At 40.1% G+C, this 26,011-nt stretch overlaps 1 protein-coding gene across 21 annotated transcripts in view; it reads left to right on the forward strand.

Moving 5' to 3' along the window:
* Positions 1 to 16,125: 16,125 nt before the first annotated feature.
* The window catches only part of Sltm (SAFB like transcription modulator), a 64,126-nt gene continuing 54,240 nt past the window's right edge, over positions 16,126 to 26,011 (forward strand). For 6 of the 21 annotated variants that reach the window (XM_076926207.1, XM_076926217.1, XM_076926220.1 and 3 more), the window contains exons 1-2: positions 16,433 to 16,751; positions 17,630 to 17,717. In XM_076926207.1, coding sequence (XP_076782322.1) covers positions 16,590 to 16,751; positions 17,630 to 17,717 — 250 coding nt within the window. In that variant the 5' untranslated portion in view covers positions 16,433 to 16,589. Of the gene's footprint in view, positions 16,752 to 17,629; positions 17,718 to 23,323; positions 23,354 to 26,011 lie in introns of all 21 variants that reach the window. The other 15 variants (XM_076926203.1, XM_076926204.1, XM_076926210.1 and 12 more) reach the window with 8 other exon arrangements.

Here is a 26,011-nt window from a genome sequence, read left to right on the forward strand (position 1 = left end):
GCTTTATTCTTCAGCTTTTCTCACAACAGTCAGAAACTGTGAATGGCTCAAATGTCTACTGAGAGGAAAATGAATCATTGACTGTTAAATTCAGACAAAGCAACATCACATATTACAACAGAACAGATTATTGATACATGCACCAACATCATTTCACATACCGTGGTGTGTAAGAGAGACTTCCAAGGAGTAAACAGTATCTACATCCATCATAAATGTTAAAAAATACAGAATGAATTGATGGTGACTGTGACATAACTCAGAAGAGTGGTTATCTTGGAGGAGGCAGGAACTGATTGGAGAAACATATAGTGGATTCTTCTTGGCCACTGAAAATGTTGTCTTGAGTCAAGTACATTTGAATACATATAAAGCAATGTTCACTAGTGGATCATGTGCACAACAGTTGTTTCATAACATGATTGGATCATCTTGAGGCCGGAGAATGGTCAGTGATTAATAATGGCTGTCCTCATAGAGGACCCAAGTTTGGTTCCCAGAACCCATATGGCAGCTCACAAATGATGAGTACCTCTAGTTCCAAGGGATCCACTGTCCTCTTCTTCAAGGACACTGTATGCACATAGTGCACAGACATATATGAAGACAAATTTTGATTCTCATAAAAATAAATAAATCTTGCAAAACATTCTATCATCTGGTGATGTTATAGCTATATTAGTTTCTGTACAGTCTATAATGCTCACATATAGGAACTTTAACAGCACATATCCTCAAATATATCCCTATCAATAAGCAACAGATGAAAAATATGCATATATACACATACTTGCTATTTGTATTACTGAAGGTTGTAGCATGAACATTTGTTTTGTTTGGGAATGTTTTCTATCCCCAAATTGACATACATTCTACAGACATTCAGATTTTCCTATAGGCAAATGATCTTATCCATTTCTGCTGCTGTAAACTATGTATTCATTATGATAAACACAATCTGCCATGACTGACAAATCTCAGAGTTAATGTTGCAAAAATCTAATTCTCAATTTGGGGTCAGATCTTGTTCAGGTGACTCTTTGACATCTTGCAACTGTACTACCTGGAATATGAAGTCTCCTAACCATAGTAAGAACGAAGCTGGAAGGATGCCCATGGGGTTTTTAAGGACCAGGCAGAAACATTGCTTACATCAGTTCCAACCACACTCCACTAACCAAACTGCCAGGGAGTCTTTAACCTAACTGCCTCAGCACCCAGAGGGAAGAGACCACATAGCTTCTCTCTCCCTACAGCTCTCCACAGGCTGTGGGGGTATAGCTCAGCATGTCTAGCAGGGGTAAGACCCTGGACTTGCACCCCGGTACCACAAAATGAGAAACAAGTGAATGTAAAGTTAGTGATGGACTTCCCTTCAAATACATGGCAGCTACTACAGGGAGAACACAGAGCCAGTTCATAGTGTTCAGACTCCTGTATAGAGAAGAAACATCATCACCCTCCTCTCATAATGTAGTAATGCATATTTATTGTTCTTTTGTAAACTAGGCTGACACCCACAGCATGAGCACTTACAAAGGGACGGCTGCTTACCAGTGTGACTGACTTCTGCCTGAGAAGCTGGGCTGTGTGTGGACCATGAATCAGATGAATCTATTATGAACCTGTTTTTCCAGTTGTGTTACTCTAATTATGTGGTTTAATTATCTATTACTCAAGTCTAAGAAATATAAGTTCCAAAATTCAAAGAAAAGGCTTCATCCCTTTGAAGAGCCACTGGTAGGCCTGCTTCATGAAAACTTCAAATAGGCTCCTTGAAGAGAGCCTGTTAAACTATGCAGGAGAGAGACCTGCTCACCCTGCAACTGTGGTGGCCTCACTGTGCCTCACCCCAGCTCTGAAGTAAAATCAAAGGCAACTGCCAGCCCATTCTTCTGATGCCTCTGGCCTGGAGAGTACTCATTTTCTTGGACAACAGACTCCTGATCACCATGACGAATAAAGGTAGGTCCCATGTGTTGTGTATACACACACACACACACACACACACACAAACACGAGGACATGGGGGGGAGAAAGAGGGGGAGGGAGAAGGGGGGAGGAGGGAGGGAGCACTTGCTTCTCAGCTTCTATACAGGTTTAATAATAGTGAATTGCCTTGTGAGATCACTCCATGTTTGAACCTAGACAGGCTTTTTGGCCAGACTGGCTTACTGTATATTAAAAGATTAGTCAACATCTTTATGTTTCAAATGTGTGTCATTAGTGAAACAGAGTCAAAGCAGAGTTAGACATTACCCCTTTAAAGAAGGTGAATATAAATCTTAGCTGAAATGTGTTGCTTTACAGTTTTCTACACAGAGCTCACATACCAATAGGAATCTCCATCACTAATTATTGTCCAGTCATGGTCTCCAACTCAGACATTTTTGCATCTATGAGATGCTGAACTGCTGTCTCCACTTGCTTAGATGAGTGAGTTCACATGGAAAGCTTAGAATAAATTGAGAGAGAGGGAAATCTCAGACAGAGAATGTTAACTTCGCATTTGGTCTAGAAACAACTCCTGTACATTTATTCTTTCAAGAGTTTGTCATACTTCAGAAAATATCTTAGTTATTTCATACTGGTAGGCGTAAGAAAATGTGCACATTTTAAATTTCTTGAAGATAGCCATCTAAGTGGAGGTTCTAGAAGGCAGATGGACACGCGGCTCCTAAACTGAGAGGTCTGGATGGGACATGGATTTCCTAGCTCCACGTGCATGATGAGTAAAGTCAAGATGGTGGTTACGATCTCACTCTGCCATAATGAGAGGTGGGGCTAGATCTGAGTACAGACTTCTATCATCGAGAATTTAAATTTGACTAAGAACAAACACATAGTTTATTTAGTTATGCAGTAAGAAAACTAGGTGTGAGCAGTGCGCTGCTGATGGGCCTGAATGATGCCAGCAAGCAACCGTCATCTTTCTCCTACAGCATCTTTATGTCAACCTTGAAGGATCACAGGGACCCTTCTCGTTCTGCATGCATGCTGCGGGAGGAAAGGGGCAGAACGACAGCATTCAAGTCTTCTTTCTGCCACGTGCTTTTATTTTTTTCTTTCTTTTTTTTTTTTCTTGTAGTACTAAGTGTTGAGCTCAGACCATTCTTGGGCTAGGGAAGCACTCTACCACTGAGCCACACATCCTCAGCCCTGTCATGTAACCTTCTTAATGGGAAAAGGAAACTTCAGAAATTTCTGTCTACAAAGAGCTCATGGTCCTAAACTGTGGCACATGGCTCTCCATAACTCCTTTCTCTTTCTTTCTTTCTTTCTTTCTTTCTTTCTTTCTTTCTTTCTTTCTTTCTTTCTTTCTTTCTTTCTTTCTTTGGTTTTTCAAGACAGGGTTTCTCTGTGTAGCCCTGGCTGTCCTGGAACTCACTCTGTAGACCAGGCTGGCCTTGAACTCAGAAATCCACCTGCCTCTGCCTCCCAAGTGCTGGGATTAAAGGGGTGCGCCACCACCGCCTGCTCCATAACTTTAAAGTAAAGAACTGAGGGTTTCACCTTTCTATACAGAAGAGAGCTAGAGGCATTAAAATGGGTGTGTATTGTCTTGACCTCTAGCACTGCCTCCGAAGCCTGAGTTCTAGAACGTTTGAATGAAGGTAGCGAGAAGGTGTTCACTTAGAAGAGGATCTACAAGTGAGGCAGCATGTTACCACACAGAGTAGAAACTGGAAGATGGCAATATTGCTGAATTTGAGCAGAAGAAGTTTTAAACAGGAATTATTGTCACATGCTGAGCGGGTGGTTGGCATTTTAAATGCTTGAAAGCTCATGTTATTTTAGTGCTCAGCAGGTGACAGGAGAGCTTAGGAAGGACAAATGCCATGCAGCAGTAGGGACAAAAGCCATGTCAGAAGAAGCTCAGAAGAAATGGAAACCCAAGGAAGAAAGGACATGCAGAGCAACTGGAGACAGCTGTTTTGGAATGCTCCTTGTGTAAAAGAAAGATAGGGATCCCCAAAACAAAACAAAACAAAAAACAACAAAAGAGAAAGGCTTATTAATGCCCTCCCACCGTATGCTGCCTTTGTTCCTCTTCCCTCCTTTTCTCCTCCTCCTCCTTTAATGCTAGGACTGCAACCCAGTGCCTCTCTCATAATAAGCAAGCACTTCTGTTCTTTTTCTTTTTTTTTTAATTTTATTTTTAATTTTTTTTTTCAGAGCCGGGGACTGAACCCAGGGCCTTGCTCTTGGTAGGCAAGCACTCTACCACTGAGCTAAATTCCCAACCCAAGCACTTCTCTTCTAACCATATTCTTGATCCTTGCAGCTTCTAACTTTAAATCAACTCTAATAATTTTCTTTTGTGAATATCCTTTATCTGAATTCAGCATCGCAGGTGATGTCATGATCCCCCGTCCACCTAATGACTAAGGCCTGTCATCTATCTCTCCCTACCCCACCTCACTCCACATACTAATAGCTCCTCAACTGGTCTTGCTGCCTCCTTCCTCACAGTAGCACACAGGAGACTCCCAGCGCTGCCTCTCTAGACATGTCTCATCATCTCTCCCTTGCAACATACATGCAGTTTCCTGACAGTAGTGTTCCCTCAAGTCTCCTGTTCCCCACATGCTGGCTCTGCTGCTTCACCTCATCACCATTTCTTATTTTTTTAAAAAGGGATGTAGCATGCTCCTGAGATTGTTCTTTAAAAAAAAGTCTGAAGCTGCTTCATGTCCAGACACTCCTGCTTTTGATGGGGTCGTTACGAGAAACCTTCCATTAAGGTCACATCAAACTTATAGCTACAGATCTTGGAAAGTTAGAATTGGATTGTCTGGGTGAATATGGTATCCCTGCCTGACCTGGCTCTCGCTCTGCAGAACAGGTTGGCTTCAACCTCAGACACCAGCCTGCCTCTGCCTGCAGAGTGCTGGGATCAAAGGCCTGTGCCACCATTGCCTGGCTATTTATTTTTAAAACATAATTTGTTGCTTTAAAAAAAATCATCAATGTGATACTCTCTGAGCCTTCTAAGTAGGAAGCCATGGGTCCCATATGACTCAGGGTGGTTGGTGTAACGTTTATGTCAGTTTGGGCTATATTATTTATAAGTAAGTAGTAGTTGAAAGAAACATCTTATTCTTAAAAGCCAGCTTTCAAAACTGACACTGTGTTGCTACTGTTTGTTACAGGGACTTTGCCTGTATAAAAGGGGTAACAGTAAGTGCTTTCTGTTGCTGACAGCTTACAAAGCTGGCAGTTAATAGCAACATTTGTCAAATACTCCTAAAATTACGCTTGTGATTTTTTTTTTTTTTTTTTTTTTGTAATATAAAAGGGGTTAGCTGGCTCAGCAATTAAGAGCATTTGATGCTCTGGAAGGATCCAGGTTCAGTTCCCAGCACTCACAGGGTGGTTCACAACTGTTTGTAACTCCAGTTCCAGAGGATTTAACACCATTTTTGAGCTTCTGTAGCCACAAGATGTGCACATAGTACACAGACATGCATGAAGGCAAAAATCCATATATGTAAAATAAAAATCTAAAACAAAACCAAAAACAAGAACCCTCACCCTAGATTCTACCTTCATTTAGGAATTTTATTTTAGAACCTATACTGTGTCTTCTTCCCCCCCACCCCATCTCTTTCACATAGGGGCTCATATAACTCAGGCTAACCTCAAGCATGATATATAGCTGAGGATAACCTTGAATTTCTGATCCTCCACTCTACCACGTGAATATTTTCATCTCTACCCACCCAGCTCTATTTACTTCTGCCACAGTCTAGTATTTATATTACTTTATGCTTTCTTTTGTTTCTGAGGGTTTGAATTCAAAGGTTTCCATACACTAAGCATGTGGCAATCATATTTCTGCTGCTCTTTTTGTTTGTTTCAGACAGGGTTTCTCTGTGTAACACCAGCTGTCCTGGAACTCACTCTGTAGTCTAGGCTGGCCTCGAACTCAGAGATCTGGCTGCCTCTGCCTTTTAAGTGTTGGGATTAAAGGTGTGCAGCATCACAGCCACCTTGGCTGTCATTTTTACATCTTTGATAGTTATATCAAAAACATATTTTAGTTTGTCCTTTTTTTAATCATATAAATGAAATGACATAATCTATGATCTTTTATATTTGGTTTCTTTTTAAAAGTTTTTAAATTCATTTATCATTGTGTGGTATGTGTCTATGAATATTCACATGTGTGTGGGCACATGAGGAAATTGTAGGTTCAAGTTAGGTATCTTTCCATAATCCATCTCCCAGTCTCTCTCTCTTTTTTTTTTTTTTTCCCAACATTTCTGTTAAATGTAACCATATTGCTGTAGGAAACTATAATTGCTGCATACTGAGTAGAATATTACATTGCACGACTATACCACAATTTGTTTATATACTCTCCTGTTAATTGATATTTGGGTGGCTTGTGAGGTGTGGCATACAAATGCTGCTGCTATGTGCACAGTCATGTGTTGCTTAACAGCAGAGATATGATCTGAGAACTGCATCATTGAGCGATTATGTGCACATCAGAGAGAGTACTTACACAAACCAGATGGCTATGGTGTCACCGGGTGATTGGACTTTTTTTTTTTAACAGCTTAAAAAATATTTTATTTTTAATCATGTGCATGTTTGTGTGTCTGTGTGTGCCCAAACAAGTGCAGCTGCTGATAGAGGCCAAAAGGAAGTGTCAGATTCTTGGGAGCTAGAGTTACAAGCACTTGTAGGCAGTACAATATGAGGGTAGGAAACTGAACTGGGTCCTCTGTCAGAGTGATACATACTCTTACCCACTCCACCACCTCTCCAGTCCTGAACAACACAATTTTATGGGACCACCAAGGGCTAAAATGTTATGTGGCACATGGCTGTATTTGTTTTTCAATAGAGCACATGTTTAGAAGTACCTTTCTGGGTAAAAGAAATGAGTACTTCTGTAATTTTCCTAAATTAGCCTAGATGCTTGGTAATGGTTTCACCTATATTCTCTCTTAGCGCTAATGAGTTCCAACCACACCATTATTAATCCTCTCTGATTTAGAAAATACACCAGGGATCTAAAGACAAGGCATCAGTTTGAACATGCTGATTCCAATTTTCATGTACATTTTAATTATACATACGCAAACTGTATTTGAAATAAATGTTATGTATACTTATGCATATATATATAAACTTTGAATTTTTATTTTGATAAAGTACTTTTTTAAGTCTTGACCATTTTTTACTGAAAGTTAAAAGAAATTATTATCATCATTATGGTGACCAGTGTTGCATTGTGTTAGCCCAAGCTGGCTTCAAAAGAATATGTAGCAGGAGGCAGAGGCAGGCAGATTTCTGAGTTCGAGGCCAGCCTGTTCTACAGAGTGAGTTCCAGACAGCCAAGACTACACAGAAAAACCCTGTCTCGAAAAAACCAAAAGCCAAAAGCCAAAAGCCAAAAGCCAAAAGCCAAAAGCCAAAAGCCAAAAGCCAAAAGCCAAAAGCCAAAAAAAAAAAAATGTAGCTTCAGCCAGGCAGTGGTGGTACACGCCTTTAATCCCAGCGCTGGGGAGACAAAGGCAGGTGGATTTTTTTAATTCAAGGCCAACCTGGACAAGGTCCAGGACAGCTAGGGCTACACTGAGAAACCCTGTCTTGAAAACAACAACACCCCCCCAAAAGAATGCTAAAAGATCTATATATAATTAAATATTTTTTTAAAAAATCATATGTAGCTTTGAATTACCTTGAACTTTTGATCCTTCTGCCTCTGCTGATCTTTCTCTACTCCCTGGGTGCTAGAGTCACTGGTGTGCAACACCAGATCTGGTTTTATGCAGTGCTGGGGATGGAACCCAAGGCTTAGTACATGCACACTAGACAAGCCGGCTACAGATACAGTTACATCCCCCAAGTTCAGAAATTCTTAGTCATACTGAAGTCATCTCTGTAAGTCCTTTCCATTGGTATTGGTGCTTTTGTGTGTACTTAAGTCCTTTCCTACCATAAAATCCTGACTACACATTCCCAAAGTGACTTTGAGGAGACACATGTATAAACTAATGATTTACTCCTCTCCCTGACATCTCAGTTCAATGGAAAAGGATCCTTTGGAAAAAAAATTTCCTGGATCAAAAAACTACACTGTTACAGAAAAACCCGATCACTGTCCTTATCTGTCATATAAAACACAAGGATGTGCCATTTCTAGGTTTCCTGTCATAAGGTCAGTGTATACACTCTGCTGACACTTTGCCCTGTGTGTCTGTTCATTTCCATTTCCATATTATATCTGCACACCGAAACGGTATGCTTATATATTCTTTGCATGATAATTTTTATTATAATTATTTTATGTTGTTGTTATTGAAATAGGGTCTTATTATATAGCCCTGACTGGCCTAAAACTCTCTATGTAGACCAGGCTGGCCTTTAGTGTGTGCCAACTTGCCTGGCTCTAAAAAAAACCATTATTTTGACTCATATTTAGATCTATAATCTACATGAAGTTGTGTTTTGTGTAAAATAGCAACTGCAATGAAATTCTGGTTTGTTTTGAGACATGATATCACACTGAGGCCATACTGGCTTGGAATTCATTATGTAGCCCAGACAAGCCTTGATTCATGGTGACTCTTTTGTTTCAGTGTAATCTGTTTAAAAAAAAAAAAAAAAAAAAGAAAATCTGTCCTTACACCAGTGCTCTATGGCATCAATTGGGTAAAAAAAAAAAAAAAAAAAATCAAGTGCATGGGGCTGGAGAGATGTCTCAGGAGAGGTAAGAGCATTAGTTGCTGTTGCAGAGGAACTGGGTTTGGTTTCCAGCACCTACAAGGGGGCTCACACCTTCTGTATTCCAGCTCCAGGTGGATCTGCTACTCTCTCCTGGCCTCTGAGAAAACTGCTTGCATGTGGTATACAGACATACACAAAAGCAAAGAATTCCTATACATAAAACAAATCTTAAAAAAAAAAATCGACTGTATGGACCTGTTTTGGTTTTCTCTATTTTGTCCCATTTTCAGTATCTCTGTTAATACCATATTTCACAATAATATTTGACACATATAAAACACCTGCTGATTTTCATCTTTTTTTTTTCTTTTAAACATTCTTGGTAGCATGAGTGGGGCCTGGATTTGATCAAGAGCAAGAAAGAAAAACAGTGTGAGAGAGACTGATTATTCTTAGACATTTGCATTCCATACGAAATCCAAATGAATGCTTCTGCTCATCGTAAAAATAAAGAGGTTAGTATTTTGATTGGAATTATATTGAATAAATAGATATGTTTAGAATGAATATTTTTACAATATCGAGTGTTTTAAAAATCTATGAACTAGACGTCTCTCCCTTTATTTAGGTCTTCTTTAATTCTCCTAATACTGTTTCAGTTTTCCATGTAGTGTCTCCCACAGCTGTCCTGCTACTGGATACTTGGTGTTTTTTAGATTATTGTCTTTAGAATGGAACCAGATTGTGTGACTGAATATTGGTAATATTAAACAGTGAGTTTGGGTTTTGTTTTATCTTGTTTGGTTGCTTGGTTTGCTTTGATACAGGGTTTTGCTTTTGTTGCCTAAGCCTGAAACTCACTATCACCCCTCCTTGGCTTTCTCAGTTCTGGAGTGCAGGAATGCACCATTACACCCAGTGTTTATTTTTGTCCAAAGATTTATTTTGTTTAAAAAAATGATGCAATGAAATGTAATTGGTTATTCTATACTGATATAGTACCTAGAAACTTTGCCAACATATCCTATTACAATCTGAACAACCTGATGCAATGAAATATAATTGGTTATTCTATACAGATATGATGCCTGGAAACTTTGCCAACACATCCTACAATCCGAACAACTTCTATAAAGTCATCTAGATAGAGGCTTGTCTATATATTATTATAACCCCCACCTTGCTTTGCTACGAAGTTACCATGGAGGTCCATCTCTTACCTGGAGCCACAGGCCTGTCAAATGACAGCCTTCTCCATATAGATACACCTTCTTGTATCTTTTTGTATCTTCTTGTATCTTTGTGTCTTTTTCTTTAAGGTTTTATTTTTATTTATTCAATTATTTTTGTTTTGTTTTATTTTCTGGACAATGTTTCTATGTAATGCTAGTTGACCTGGAACTTGCTTTGTAGACCAAGCTGGCTTCAAATTCATAAAGATCTGCCTGCCTCTTCTTCTCAAGTGCTGAGATTAAAGGTATATGCAACCATGTAATTTCATATATCCTACCCTCAATCTTTGCAAATAATTCTTTTATTAAGCTTTTCTTGTTATTCAGTTTGAGTCTGCAATCTCTTTTCCTGCCAAAATATTAAGATTCCTTCATACTTTCCACCCTTTCCCCTTTCCATAGTCCATTCTAGTGTGTTGCTGTTGGCTGCTGTTTTGATATTCAGTACTGGGAATCAAATCCTGGGCCTCACATATGCTAGGCAAACACTATCACTGAGTTATATCCTATCCCTCTTGTGGTTCATTCTTCTTCCCACCCATCCAGTAATAGAGATTGGACCTAGGGCCTCATGTATAATAGACAGGTGCCTTACTACTGAACCTTTTTTTCATTTTGAGATGGAGTCTCACTAAGTTATCCAGCCTGGCCTTGAACTCTGGAGTCCACTCAGGCCTCCAACTTGTAGTCCTCCTGACTTAGCTTCTCAGGTTGGTAGGATTACAGGTCTGGGTTAGCTCACTATTCACCATAAGAATGGTAGACTATTCTTACTATTCAGATCCTAAGTAACAAGACCACTTCATTGGTATTTTTTCTACCAAAAACACACTCACGAATTTCTTGTTTTATTTATATCATTGTCTGGTTCTAGAATTTCTACTTTTGGCTCAGATTTGTAATAACACTTTATAACTTCAAGTTCTTTGGTGTTTTTCCCACTGTAGATCTTTAATTACTGACTTTTTAAAGAATTATTTATGTATATGAGTACATTGTAGCTGTCTTCAGGCATACCAGAAGAGGGGATGAGATCCCATTACAAATGGTTATAAGCTACCATGTGGTTGCTGGAAATTGAGCTCAGGACCTCTGGAAGAACAGTCAGTGATCTTAACCACTGAACCATCTCTCCAACCAATGTAGGTCTTAATTATAGACTAGGCTGTTCTCAAACTCAGAGATCTGCTGGCGACTAGAGGCATGTACCACCACATCCAGCCTTTCTCTGGCTTTTGGTGGCCTCCATGTTCACTATGTATCTGATCATCCTATGTGGAAAGCCAATGGTTCTTTTGTCTGTCATTTAATCTACTTTGTAGTCATAGGATCTTGCTGCCTTGTGATTTTGGATGGGTGCTAGACCTTATAGTTTTCAGTATTTATAGAAATATTTGTGATCAAAGGTAAAGGTTTGTATTTTAATGTAGATTGCTCTATCCGAGTAATAGTGGCACTCATACTACGAATGTCATGGGTACTGGGGACATAATGCTGTTTTCAATGTGATATGAAACACAGATGCAGTCCTTGCAAGATTACTTTGGTTCCAGGATACAATATATTAACATCTAGAAATAAAACTTGGCATGGCTTCTTTCCAGGACAGCCCTTAAATTTTTTCCCTTCACTTTTTGTCTTTCAAAACTACTTAGGAAGTCAGAATGTGATGGCTCACACCTTTATTCCCTGCACTCAGGAGGCAGAGGAAGGTCGACCTCTGAGTTCGAGACCAGCCTGGTTTACAGAGCAAGTTCCAGGACAGCCAGGGCTACATAGTGAGACTCTCTCTCAAAAAAACCAAAACTAAGCCAAACCAAACCAAACCAAACAATAAAAACAAGCAAACAAACAAATAGAAACTATTTAGGAATAATGTGTAATGTCCCGACACCTTTTCAGCATTAACAAATACTTAAAAAAAAAAAAACTTCAAATAGTGGGCTCATCTTAGATTTCAGTCTCCCTTTCTCTGTGTCCTCCCCAGTTTGCACTCTGGTGCAAGGGATCAAGTACTACAACATCCTTGGGCCCTCCAAGATGGCTGAGTAAACCTTTTTGTGTACCATCTGTCTTCTCTGACATTACCAGAAGTTTCACACTTTGCATTAGGACAAGGATACAGTAATGTACTTGCTGCCAACAGGAAATAACTGGGTCAAGTAACGACATTTCAAGACAGGGAAGACTTACAAGCCCATCTGAGGGCAGCAAGTGATGTACAAAAAGGTGAGACACAGTTTACATCTCAGAAGTGAAGAGCATAAATTAGAACCTAGAGTTTTTCAAAGGCAATGAATTTGGAATCATTTGGGATCTTCAATTTAATCTACACTCTTGAACTAGTTATTGGCTTTTTTTCCCCCCTGAGACAAGATCTCCTTAGTTTAGGCTGGCCCTGAACTTTCTCAACCACTTTTCAATATTGGCATTGTTAATGTTTCTCTTCCATAATATAATCATTCAATCCATTTCTAGGGGTTATTTTATTTTATTTTTTTTACAAATATTACAGGCTTTTAGGGTGCTATGTTCATCTACTTCGTGTCACTGGCTAGAGTTGTACTTGTGCATCTTTTTCTGACTTAATGTTTTGATTATCAGATAATGTCTTGATATCAGAATAAAGATTCCTGTGGGCAGATCAGCTGCTGTTTAAGTCTTCAGTATTCACAAGAGTACATGTTAAAAGCCCATACTATGTAAGAAAGGCAGATAAGGCAATACTGGCTTCCCAGAACCAGGTCTGCCTTTTAAAATACCAAATATTTCTGAACATAGATTTGTTTACTAATGAGCTTTTATGAAAACATAAGTGTTAAAGGCTTAATAAACAGCAAATGGCTCTGTTTAAAAATATAGATTGTCGTATCATTTTCCTATTAGTGTGAATGTAGACATTTGTGTGCTACAGCAGAGTACATGTCTGGAGGCCAGAGGACAGCTGTGGAGCTGATTCTCTCCTTCCACCTTGGATATGGGTTCTGGGGATAGTGGCTTAAGCACTGTTACCTGGTGCGTCATTTTGCTGGTCCTAGAGTGTCATTCCTTTATTTATGTGTTTATTTACATATTTATTTATTGGCACTAGATTGTCATTCCCTTATTTGTTTATTTACCTTTCAAAGACAGGGTCTCACTGTGTGGCCCTGGCTCATCTGGAACGTTTTATGTAGACCAGGGTGGCTTGAACTCACAAATATCTACCTTTTCTGCTTTCTGAATGCTGGAGTTAAAAGTGTGTGTCACTATGTCAGGATGATTGCCATTCCTTTTTGAATAGTATTTTCTTTTTAAATGTATTTAAGACTTGGCATAGTAGTGCACACCTTTAAACCCAGCACTCCAGAGGCTGAAGCAGGTAGATCTTTATTAGTTCTAGGTCTACCTGATCTACACAGAGAATTCAAGGCCAGTCAGAGCTACATACATAGTGATCTACTACATAAAAAAATGTATTTACTATTATTGTGTGTTATCAAGTGCATGTGGGTGGCTGTGCCATGGGCCACTTGTGGAGGTCAGAGGACAATTTCTTTTTGCAATCTCTTCTCTACTTCCACCTTTACTAGAGTTTTGGGATAGAACTCAGGCCACCAGCATACTTAGCAAGTGCCATCTTGTTGGCCCTCAAAATCATTTTTAAAAAGCTTGACCAGTATGTGTTTGTGTGTGTGTGTGTGTATATATATATAATATTAAATATATATAGTATATATACTATATGTATATGTATGTATATATATAGTATGTGTATGTATGCATATATATATGTTGAGCAGCTTTACACACTTGGGTCACTAGGTATCAAGCCTGGGGCTTCAGATAGATTTGGAAAGCTCTTTACCATTGGCGTCATCTCCTGCCCCCAGAGTCTTCTGCTTTTCATCTGACACAATAACACTGTACCTTATTTGTTTCCTCTGTTAACATCTTTTGTGACTGCTAACACGGTGCCAGGTTTTTTTTTTTTTTTTTTCCTCCAATTACTTGCAAATAAACTGTAGGCAGAATGACACTGTTTACCTCTACCAGGACTTTGTACAAAATCCTATCCTAGTCCATTTAACACTGATGGGGTACACAAGCTAATGAGTTGGTTCCAATTGTCTCTGTTCTATTGCCATCTTCTCTTCAAGTCAGGACCTAAATAATAAACATACAGCATGATTGTCCTGTCTCTGGTCCTTTTTTATCTACTGCTTTCACTTCCACCATGCTGTGCTTTCAAAGAGGTCAGAGCAGACGTCTTACTGAAGACTATCTGCTGTTTACTTCTTACCAGATTTGAGGTAGGCAGTCTCAGCATCTGAGAAACTGACATCTTTCTCAAGGGTATCAGACAAGAACACATAGATCTTCATTTTACCATACTCCATTATTAGAGGCCCCCTTTTGTCCTTAAAAGGAAACAGGCTGAATAAAAATTCCTTCTCTTTGGATATATCATTAATTTGTAGTAATATGATCCCTGGCTAAAAGTATACACAGAAGATGCTCCAGAAGAGTAAGATAAAAACAATGATAGAATAAAACCTAAGGTTTTACTGCAACCATGGCCAATAGGTGTCAGCCCTTAGGCAAATATTAACATCTTTATTTATTGTGAAGGGATATTGTTGGGTGAAATTGGTCTGGAAGATTAAGAACCTTTGAGTTCTAAAATTCTGTGAGTGTGACAAACTCATTTTTGGTATAAGAGAACTTGGGATCAGGAGATCTGAAGACTACTAGCACAGCTCTGCCACACACAAGCCATATGAACTTTTATAAGTCATTTAATCTTTTTTAGCATCTGGGAAGAATTACAGGGATTGTTATATCCCAGAATTCTTTAAACGCCATAAAGAAATATCGAACTAAACTGCCAGGTATGATTTTATAATGCCAGTTTTCCTCCATTTGAACCAATTACATCAGAAAAAAGCAACCCAAAGTAAGGCACACAGGTTTTTTTCTTGTTTTTTAAGACAGGATTTCTCCCTGTAGCCCTGGCTGTCCTAGTTCACTATGCAGACACCAGGCTGTAGTAAGATCTTGGTGATCCATCAGCCGCTGCCCCTTAAGTGCTGGTGGTATTAAAGGCATGCCCCACCACGGTCTGGTCCAAATTTAAGGTTTATGACCAGGTAGCTGGGGAAAAAAAAACCCTCCAAAACCAAAAATCACCCCTCCCCCCCAATCTACCACTGTTAGCACCTTAGCATTCCTTCTAGGCTCCGCCCAACAGTTACCTAGCAACAGCCAGATAGTCCTGTCTGGCTTATAAAAAGGAATGTTTGTGGCCGCCTTCCCCAAGCTCTCTCTGACCCTTTTCTCCCTCTCCCCTCCCCCCCCCCCATGCATTCCTGGCTAGCCTCTTTTCTCTTTCTCTCTCTGTCCCCTCTCTTTTTCTGCCTCTACTACCTTCTCTACTTCCTTTCCCATACTTTTTGTTGTTGTTGTTGTTTTTTTCGAGACAGGGTTTCTCTGTGTAGTCCTGGCTGTCCTGGAACTCACTCTGTAGACCAGGCTGGCCTCGAACTCAGAAATCCGCCTGCCTCTGCCTCCCAAGTGCTGGGATTAAAGGCGTGCGCCACCAGGCCCGGCTCCCATACTCCCAAATAAACTTTATTCTATACTAGACCTGTCTTATGGCTGGTACTTGGGGGTGGGGATGCCTCAGCAATGGCCCGATGAGGAACGTATCCTTGGCTTTACAAAACACATCAGCCACCAGGAACTGTTAATTCAGTTCCCTGTGTATCCTACCTTTATCAAACTTTGTGTTTATTCTATAAATATTTATGTTGTGATGATTAATAACACTAAAATTACTAAGAGGCACTATACTAACTAGTACGGGCTAGTTCCCCATAAAGTGGCCCCTGACCTTGACATACCAAACGCTGGGGGAGCAGGGCAGAGGATACTGTATAGGATCAGGGCAACATGTACTTTTAAGCGAATATCTTTTTGTGAACAATTTCATTGAGACTTCAGGCTGGCAAACGCGGAGAAGACGTTTTCCTGGAAGTTTCCAGGCAAAGAGGGGCTAAGCTTCAGGGGAACACAACTTGTCACTGTCCCCTGGGCTCACGGCCTCAGCTTTCGCTGGGCGTTCGAGGGCGGAACCCGGCGACCTAGGTTCACTAGTGCACCCCGACCACCTTTCCGCGATGATTCCGTACTTCTTCCGGGAAGGTTTGCGCACACGCCCCCTCATTTCGGTGAAGAGACGCACCTCCTCTTTGTACTATGGAGTGCCTCTCATTCAGCGATGGCTCTAGGTTCGAGACGAGATGAGAAGGCGGCTAATGAAGAGGCGGGAACCCTGGCACAGAAGACCTCTGAGCGGTCGGACCGGCGGGGAAAGTCAGGGTCCATGCCAGAGGCCGAGACGCTGATCCGCTCCGAGCTCCGCCCCCTCCATGCCTGCCCAGTGCGCACGCGCACTCGTCATCCGGGTGCCGCTGCAGGTTGCGCTGGAGCTGAGTCGGGGGCGTGGTCCCCGCGGGGGGCGTGGTCAGCGGCTCATTGTGCGCAGCGTAGCGCGGCGCCGCTGGCCGCCCGGGCCCGGGTTGGAAGTTGGTGCTGCCGCGGCCACCGCCTCCACCGCCGCTGCCTCCTCCTCCTCCGCCGCCGCCGCCCTGCAGCCCACTCGCTGCCTCGGCAGCGCGTTGCTTTCCCAAAATGGCTGCCGCTGCCGGGGCCGTAGTAGCCTCCGCCGCCTCAGGGCAGGCGGAAGGGAAGAAGATCACCGAGCTGCGGGTCATCGACCTCAGGTCCGAGCTGAAGCGACGCAACTTGGACATCAACGGGGTCAAGACGGTACTGGTCTCCCGGCTGAAGCAGGTGAGGCCCGGACGCTGCGCGCAGGGCAGCGTAGGCCGCGCCGTTTAGCTGCTGCGCTTCCGCGGTCGGGGCGGACCGGGTGGCGCCTGTGCGTGCCGGGCGCGCGAGGCCCGCGCCTCCGAGGAGCCTGGCCTTCCAGCGGCCTCGCGAGCGGCCGCCGGTCGCGCCCCCTGCCTCCCCTGGGACGCCCTCTCGGTCGGCTCCGCGGCCTGCGGAGGGTGGAGCTGCAGACCCTGGGCGGCGCTGGGTACCCCGGCCTGCGGGCGGTGCGCAGCGCGTGCATCGCTCGGGCTCCGAGGCGATGGTTAGTTTGCTGACTTGGCCGAAGTTACCGTTTAATTGTGACCAACCGTTTCTTCATCCTGTTCGGAGAAATCGGTAGTGGAAGTTGATGAGTGGATGAGAAGGAAGGTTCATCTTTTTTTTCCATTAGGCTTTTAACTGATTTATTTTTTAATTTTAAATTTCTGATTGCATCAGCGTAATCATCCACGTTCTCAGCCCTGTTAAGCTTTCAGGTTTATTCACGTGAAGCCTTGGAATCGGAGAGGGGAACACATGTATGCAATACACGTTAGGAAAACTCTTTATTATTTAAGTAGCTACAAACTTTTCTGTAATAGAACATATTTAGGTTCTTGTTCAGTACATGTGACATGTAACCATCGACTGGGTGGAATTTCAAGTTCCATGACATTTCGATACTCAGTGACACCCCCCCCCCCTTTCTGTGTAGCATAATTTGTGAAGTCGGTTTGTAAAATAACTGGCAATTCTAATGTCTTGAGGCTGGAGGTTTGCTAATATATTTTCATTAAGTTTTTATAAAATAAGTTTAGATAGTTTGTGTAGCATATTAACTTCTCTTTCTAATGTAGGCTATTGAAGAGGAAGGAGGCGATCCAGATAATATTGAATTAACTGTTTCAACTGATACTCCAAACAAGAAACCAACCAAAGGCAAAGGTTGTTACGAGTTCTGAACATATTTTAAAATATATTTTGGTTATATAACTTGGCTCTGCTCTTGTACCACTCGCCCTGTTTATATAGTGCTACTCTTTGCTATTTCCCTCTGGCACTCTGCCTTCTTGGGTCAAGGAAGAAAAGTTACTGTTACCAGACTCCGAGTAACTTACAGCCTTTCAGATTCGGCTGAAGATGACCAGAAAGTGAGAAAGTTCTTTATCGATTCTGGAGAAAGGTACAAAGTTAAGTTGCATACTGATCCTTCATAGTAGGAATATCTGAAGAATAAAATACAGTTTGATCCATGTCTACCTTGCCCCACAATTGGCAGAGTTTTGGTGAAATTCCTACCAGACCTTTCCTTGGCTCTTTGCTGTTCTCTCTAGTATATTCGAGTTCTGTAACCTTTGTGTTTAGTGTTTTAATTGACATACTGTTTATTTCACATTTATTCCATTATGCAGTCTAATAATTTTTGGTGAAATTCAAAAGGCCTCATCAATCATACTAACAAAACCAAAAACCCCACAACTGATTAGTTTTAAAGAACTTTTAAGATATGGGGATATTAGGTTTTTGATGTTGTAACTTTTAAATTGGGCTCTGTGTATTTCCAGGGCAGAATGATGTGGTGTGAATAGCGAAAGATAATTTTCAAATGAATATTTTGATAATAAATGGGAATTAGTTATTCTTAAAAACATCTGGTGAGTATAATCTTATTTGGATAGTTGGAAATTTCTGCTTCTCATGAACTGTGATAGAGGGTAGACTAATAGCTGTCTGATGCCTAATCTCTATAGTTTCCAGGCAGAATAAGTCATGGACTTCTGTGTCATTTTGTTAATAACATAACTTTCTTTACTGCTGTACCTGATTTATACGTGGTTGTGGTGGGAATAAGATGATTGAATAGGCCAGGTGGTGGTGGCGGCACACACTTTTAATCCAAGCTACTTTGGAGGTAGCGGCAGTCAGATAACCAGTTCGAGGCCAGCTTGGTCTCCAGAGTAAGTTCTAGACAGAAAGGGCTACACAGAAAAACCCTGGCTCCAAAAACCCAAAACCAAACCAAACCAAAACCAAGATGATTGAATTTTAGTACAAGAGAATCTTCAATTTTGATCTTAAGCACTATGTCTCGGGGCTTGGTAGCTCACGAGTTGAGATTTCTACATTCAAGAGTTCCCTGTGTGTGCTGATAGAAATTAAAACGGGATAAGGGTTTCCTGGGTCAATAGGAATGCCAATATGGCGATACAATTTTAGAAGATTAAGTTGTCTTGAAGACCTGAGGCTTTTAAATTTAGAGATATATTCCTATCACCTTGAAGGCTTCTGTTGAAGTAGGAGTTGTTTCATATGAAAAAGAAGTGTCAGGAATGACCATGTTTTTGTACAGGTTTCTGATTCACATCATTTATTTGGTGTATTGTGATAGCTGACAAGCCGTGTTTCAAGGTAATGATTTTAGCACTGATTATGCCATCTGATTTATTCAGTTCACACAAGCTTTTATTGTTTGATTTTTGAAATTTTTATTTTTGTATTTGCAGCTCTGGGCATATATATACATATATATATATACACACAGAGAGAGAAACACACACACATATATGTATATATGTAATAAATATATATGTAAAAAACATACAAACTGTGTGTTTAGTCTTGGAGTAAAACTCTGGGCCAGGCCATGGGTTCAATTGCTATCATCCTTCTTCTTCCACCTAAAATATGTTAAATGATTGTGCTCAGACAGGTTAGAAGAAAAGAAGTTTACAATCTTCAGTATAGAGTAGAATATAGTTTAAGCCGCACAGTTACAAGGACAAAAGTCCATGGGTGGATTACATTGTAGTGGGTTCTAGTATTTGTAATAACATGTAGCTAATATCAAATAGTTCATATCCTGGATTAGTTCTCAGTCTTTTTTACAGTCTCTTTCCTGGGAACTTTTTAATAAGTAACCTAGATGAAACCTTCTCCCATTGAGAGTCACTATCATATTACTTGGGTGTGTATTAAGAAAGCAGTTAAACAGGTAGAGCTAATGCCTCCCTGCCTGGTTTGCAGAGATACTGTATCTGATTTCTTTTAGATTTTCAACCTTTAAAATTACCTCTGAACTTTAGCAAATTATGTATTTAATCACTACAGTGTTCAGAATTAAATATAACAGCTTAATTGGTATTGAAACTAATTTTCAGTGCATACAGGCTTTAAAAAATGTAGGATTTACCCATTATAGAAATGTGAAAGCTAATATTTTTGTGAGAAAATAACACAGATAATTTTCATTCTGTTAAACCTTCTAAAACTATCAACTAAGATGGTATAATATCAGCCACAGAGCACATTTTGAGTAGTTCAGTCCTGGTGCATGGTCGTTCTGCCCACTGCCTGCTTTATAGTGTGTTCAGTGTTAGTCACTAACAAAACTGGAGAGGGGTGAAGTGAGCCCAAGATTTCACCGATGCTTCTCCTGTGCCTTCGAAACTGAAAGATGTGCAGTCTAAGGATCAGTGAACGCTCAGGATATAATCTTTACACCTCTTATGGCCAGAGGCAAGTCATTTGTGCTCAAGTGTTTATTGAATATGTTTTGAAGGCTATTGTCTTTGTAACTATTACTTTCTAAAACATTTCTTGCTGCCTGTTTCATTTGTATATTTGTAGGAAGCATTTACATCAGGCTTTTATAGTTTATCAGGTTATCCCAGGATCACAGTGCTTTTTCCATGTATACCTACTATGTGAAGTATGTTTTGAGACTACATAGCTCACTGCATTGTTCTTCTATTTGTTACCAAGCTGGAGCTCCATTGGAATGCCTCCTGACCCTTGCTGCAATATCATCTAGTGTCCAGGATCATATGACATTTCCATTTCACAGAACTAGTTCATTTGTCTCAGCCATTAAAACATATTGTTTATCACTAAGGTATTTATCATGTTTTTCAGCTGTGATATCAAATATGGTATGTAGCCAGTTTGTGCCAGGATAGCACTTTGCTGCCAGGGCAGTTGTCTTAGGTGTTCTATGTCACATACTGAAAGCTATTAGTTTATTTCCAATTTATGAACTCATATAAAATAAACTGTTGATTGTGTATGCATTTCAGAAAAGAAATATTATTAGTGTTGATGGCATAAGATTTTAATGAAAAGATTGAACAGCTTAAAACTCATCTAGATTATTGATGTATTTAATCGGCCATTCTTCTGACAGAATGAAAGGACCTCAGTGTTGTCAGCTTCTGAAGTGAACTGTGCAAATCGTAAGCTGTACAGCCTTAGTTGCCTCTGTATCAGCTCTTTGACTCTGGAATAGTAGTTTAGTGTTTTCCAGGTCATAAAGGTGGAATGTTTTTCTTTTTTTTTTTTTTTATCAGATAATCCAGAAAAATATAAAATGACAAAAATAGCTCATAATCTTACCATCTTGCATGCCACTGTGTTTAAGTATTTTTTTCTTAAATTTTTTTTAAAGACTTGTAAAATTTTATGCATATGAGTTTTTCCTGAGTGTCTTTTTTATGTGCATCACATGCATGATTGAAACAGTCAGAAGGGGTTGGATCCCTTGGAGCTCAGAATCTGGAGTTACATGTAATCAAACAGCCTTTCAATTCCCTCCCCAGCTCTGAATAATGATGCAGAGACTAAAAATTATTATAAGCTTTGGGCATTATGACTGCACAAAGTCTCAGCTGTTCCAACATGACAATACTGGCCTGGCCTACATTCTGCTACATGGCTCTTTACCTGTTCATCTCAGTTCCTATTTCAGGCCAGAAGTCTCCCCTTAATTTTTTAGCCCAACCATTGGCTGTTCAGCTCTTTATTTGACCAATCAGAAGCTTATGGAGCATTTACAGAAGAGTAAGGTGGGAGGATATGTTTTATAATAATGACAGTACCAAAGTCTGGCCTGTAATCAGATTTCTGCCAGCACAGAAATCAGCATTTGAATAATAGAAAGATAATCTTTACATAGTACACAAAAATGTCACTTCCACAGTTACTGAAGGTTTCCAGCCCCCCAGGTGGGTGCTGAGAACCCAGCTTGGGTTCTCTAGAGCAGCGGCAGCTAAGTCATCACTCCAGACCTGGCTTTGTCTTTTTCAACAGCTGAAGTAAGTCCACATCATACACTTGGTGCTCTGTTACCGTGCTTCCACATGTTGGGTTGAGGACAATCACTTTTCTCTCATTTTTCTTACTCTGGCCTCGTGAGTGACACCCATCATCTAAGTAGTCTATACTCTGCATTAAAGTCATTGGAATTTCGAAAACAGACAGCCCAGTTTCTTGAGCCCAGTTTCTTTCATGCTCCCTCAGGGTGCAGACACCAGTCTTCAGATGGTTCTCATGTACAGTTGGGGCTACACTACCTTTTCTGGGTGACTCTACTCATCAGTTTTATATGTCCTGTATTCTTCAAAACCTTCCACATGGCTTTTGTTTGATTCTCATGGATGTGCTGAAATGTAAGCAAAACTTAAGAAATACATATATAATAGTTTTAAAGTTTTTTAGATTTATTCATTTTATTTTATTTGTGTTTTGCCTCTTATGTATGGCTGTGTACCTGTGTGCCTGAAAGAGGCCAGAAGAATCATTATATCCCCTGAAAGCAGAGTCATGGATAGTTGTGAGTCATCTTTGGGTCCTCTTCAAGAGTATCTCGTACTCTTAACCACTGAGCCATCCTTCCAGCCCTAGAACTGTTCTTAGTTGATAGGCATAAACTTTAGCCAGACCTATTAGGAACCCAATTAAATTTTACTACTTTTTATATTTACTTGTTTTGTTATTTTCTCAGTGCTAAGATCAGTCCAGAATCTGGGGCCTCACACACATGCTACGCAGGTGTTCTGCTACTGATCTATATAACCTTGGTCCTTTGACTGTCTTTAAAATTTTTGTATCTTTGTTCTAATCTTTAGATGACAGATTTAAGGGACTTTAAAAATAAATACTTTGGATATTGATTTGTTATGATAAAAGTGAATCACCTTTGATACAACACACATGCATAAACATATATGTGTATTTATGTTTTTAAAAAATCAAACTCAATGACTGCTGTATTTAAGATAGGGTACAAGGACTTTCAGAAATTTTGTTCTATTTGTAAAATGCTAGTTAATAGAGGCTAAAATACAGCCGTGTATGATGGTGTATACCTCTAATCCAGCACCTGGGAAGGGGACAAGGGTTTTAATTTTGAGGCCAGCTGGGCTATATAGGGAAACTATCTCAAGAATAAAGTAAAATAAAGAGTACCTAAAACTCATGCCAGTAGTTACCATAAGGCAAGATTTTTGGTTTAAATATTGTATGTTGGAGCCATCAAGGTGGTTCATTGGTAAAGGTGCCTGCTACTGCATAACCTTGAGTTTGATCCCTGGGGACCCATATGGTGGAAAGAGAAAACTGACTCTCTTGTTACACATGCAGTGTAATGAAAAAAAATTCTAGGCTGCTGGATGGTTTTGGGAGGAGGTTTTGGCTGGAAATGTCCATAGTCATTTGGAAACCATATTCTTTCCAACAGAAATTTTTTAACTAAGTTCTCTTCCCCTCCCCTAAACTAGGGACTGGACCCAAGGCTTTATGTCTGCTAGGTAAGAGCTAGACCGCTGACCCTTTATAACTCAGTCTTTTTCTGTATTTCATAGTAACGTATCTGTTTAAAGGGTAAAGTTACTTGGAAAAATTACTTTAAAATCTACTTAAGTAGATTTTGTTTTGTAAATTTTTCTGAACTTAAGAAAGATTGTAAACCTTGATAAGGACCAATTTATCTTTGGAGAAGAAAAACCAATTTGTAACCAAGCACCTTTATATCTATTTCTGAAATGTATAAGTTGTGAAAACTAAAAAAAGTTTTGAGGTAAAAGCTAGCTCTTTTTAATCTAGATTTATCCTATTTGATGTAACCATTCGTATATTTCATTAAACAAATATTTCTTTTATATTCTTTTCTATTTTGAGACAATTTCTTTGTGTAGCCCTGGCTGTTATAACTCACTCTGTAGACTTGGCTGGCCTTGAACTCAGGTATCCTCCTGCCTCTGCCTCTCAAGAGCTAGATTAAAGGCGTGCGCCACCACTGCCCAGATAGGTACAAATCTAATGATTGTGAGACAAGTTTAACTTAGTAAGTGGAACATTTAGAGTGCTTACCCATGCAGAGCCTTTCAGCGTGCAGTTCTCAGACATGAGTTGGCTCAAGGTTTTATTAAGAAGTTAATGCCTACACAGTGCCATTCACAGACTGTTTCCAGTTTTGTCAACTTTGGTTTATGTGATTTTTACTTAAATAGCATTTTGAAAGCCAGGCCTAGTGGCGCACACCTTTATCTGGCACTTGGGAGGCAGAGGCAGGGTGATCTCTGAGTTTCAGGACAAGCCAGAGCCACACAGAGAAACCTTGTCTAGAAAAGCAAGAAAACAGAACAAAACAAAACAAAAATTAAATAGCATTTTGATGAAGATTATGTATTTCAGAATAGTTAAAATAGCTTAAGATGTGATATTTTAATTTGCTTTCACTTTCTAGTTTTTTTTTTTTTTTTAAGACAATGCTTACTCACTAAAGCATTAAAAAGTAATGTGTGCAATCTTCATTACTTTGAGTTAGCCTTCATTGTGGTCATGCTACTTTACTTTGAGCCAGTGGGCCTTTCTGTGGTCCATGCTAGATTTCCTGAAGGACAGAGGAAGTAAAGTTGTCTATAGGGTCTCACTAGCACAGGGTTAAGTGGCACAGGAAGAAATGCTGAATAAAGTTTGCTAAATGTTATTGGAATTTGTTTATTCTTGAAGTCCTTTCACATCTGTGACTGCACAGAAACCTACAGATATAATTTATAGCATCAGTTAAAGTTAGTCTAGCCTTGTTGACAGGAGACTTTGACTTCTATGTTACCTCTTACCTTTGTCCCAGTTGGGCCTAATAGAAGTCTAGACCTTGGGCTTACTAGTGTCCAACACACGACTTAGCCTGTTATGATCAGTCAGGAATTGCACATCACATGAACACCTGCTGGGTGTAGTGGCAATCTGGGTTTTCTGCTGTATGGTGCACATGGTAGCCTATGCAGGTTAGTTGTATTTGTGTGGAGTGGTAATAACTTTTCATAGAGGAAAGAGTTACAAAGTTACACTGTAGTTTCAAATTCAGCATTAGTTAAAGAAACCCAGAGTTACAGATTATGAAAGTGATCAAAAGCTAGTGAATTTTTAGTTTTCTCAAATGCTGTGTACTTCAGTCTCACTGCTGTGTTGCCCAATCTTATCCTTGTGGTTTTAAAGTTTATAAGGAGATAGTAACCATGTAGTGCTTTTGTGTAAAATGACATCTAGAAAAAGCGCAGAACAACAGTAAAACTTTTCTTTGTACCCTCCACTGCCTCTTGTGTGTCCTAGTGCAAGTTACTTACTGTTGTGAGTTCTACAGTTTACTTCTTTTGTTTTGTTTGTTTGTTTGTTTGTTGTTATTTTTTCAATACAGGGTTTCCCTGTGTAGCCCTGGTTGTCCTGGTACTCCCTCTGTAGATCAGGCTGGCCTTGAACTCAGTGATCCACATGAATGCTGGGTCCAAAGGTATGTGCTACTACTACCCAGCTCACAGTTACATTTTAAAGACTTGGCTTTGGAGCCTTTTATTTACTAAAGAGAAATAATAGTTGAGCACCTGATCCATTTTAGCTTCTAAATGATCCTGGCTTCTGGGAATTGGATTGGGCTTGGCTTCAATATACTCTTCAGCCTCAGTTTTCTGGTTTGTGGAATGAGTGCTTCAGATTAGGTAGTAAATAGGTTGAAAAGCGTAAGTATGCAACTATAGAAGCACTCTTTGAAGAGCCTGGACAGCAGGAAGCATGTAAGCAGCAGCAGTGACTATTTGATGCTTGAATTTCCAATCCCCAAAATAACCCCATAAAAAAAAAAAAGAATCCAGTTATTATAATTCTAAGTTATAAGCCTAGATTGGACAGACCTAACATTATACTAACTTATTCTCTAGCTATAAGACCCCTTGTTACTTGTGGTTTCTCCTGGTCATGTGGTTCTGGTCCATCATGGCTTCTTCCTCTTCAGTCTTCTCTCTTTCCCCTCTCATACTCTTCTGGCTCTCTTCCTGTACCTACTGTCAACCCTCCAGTCCCACATTTCCCCTTCACTGCCCAGTCACAGGTTCTAGCCTTTATTGACCAGTTAAAATGGGAGAAGGTTCACAGGAGATCACCTGAGTACGTGATGGGCTGCTTGTCAG

This window comes from Arvicanthis niloticus, chromosome 27 (assembly GCF_011762505.2).
Source record: "Arvicanthis niloticus isolate mArvNil1 chromosome 27, mArvNil1.pat.X, whole genome shotgun sequence".
NCBI lineage: Eukaryota > Metazoa > Chordata > Mammalia > Rodentia > Muridae > Arvicanthis > Arvicanthis niloticus.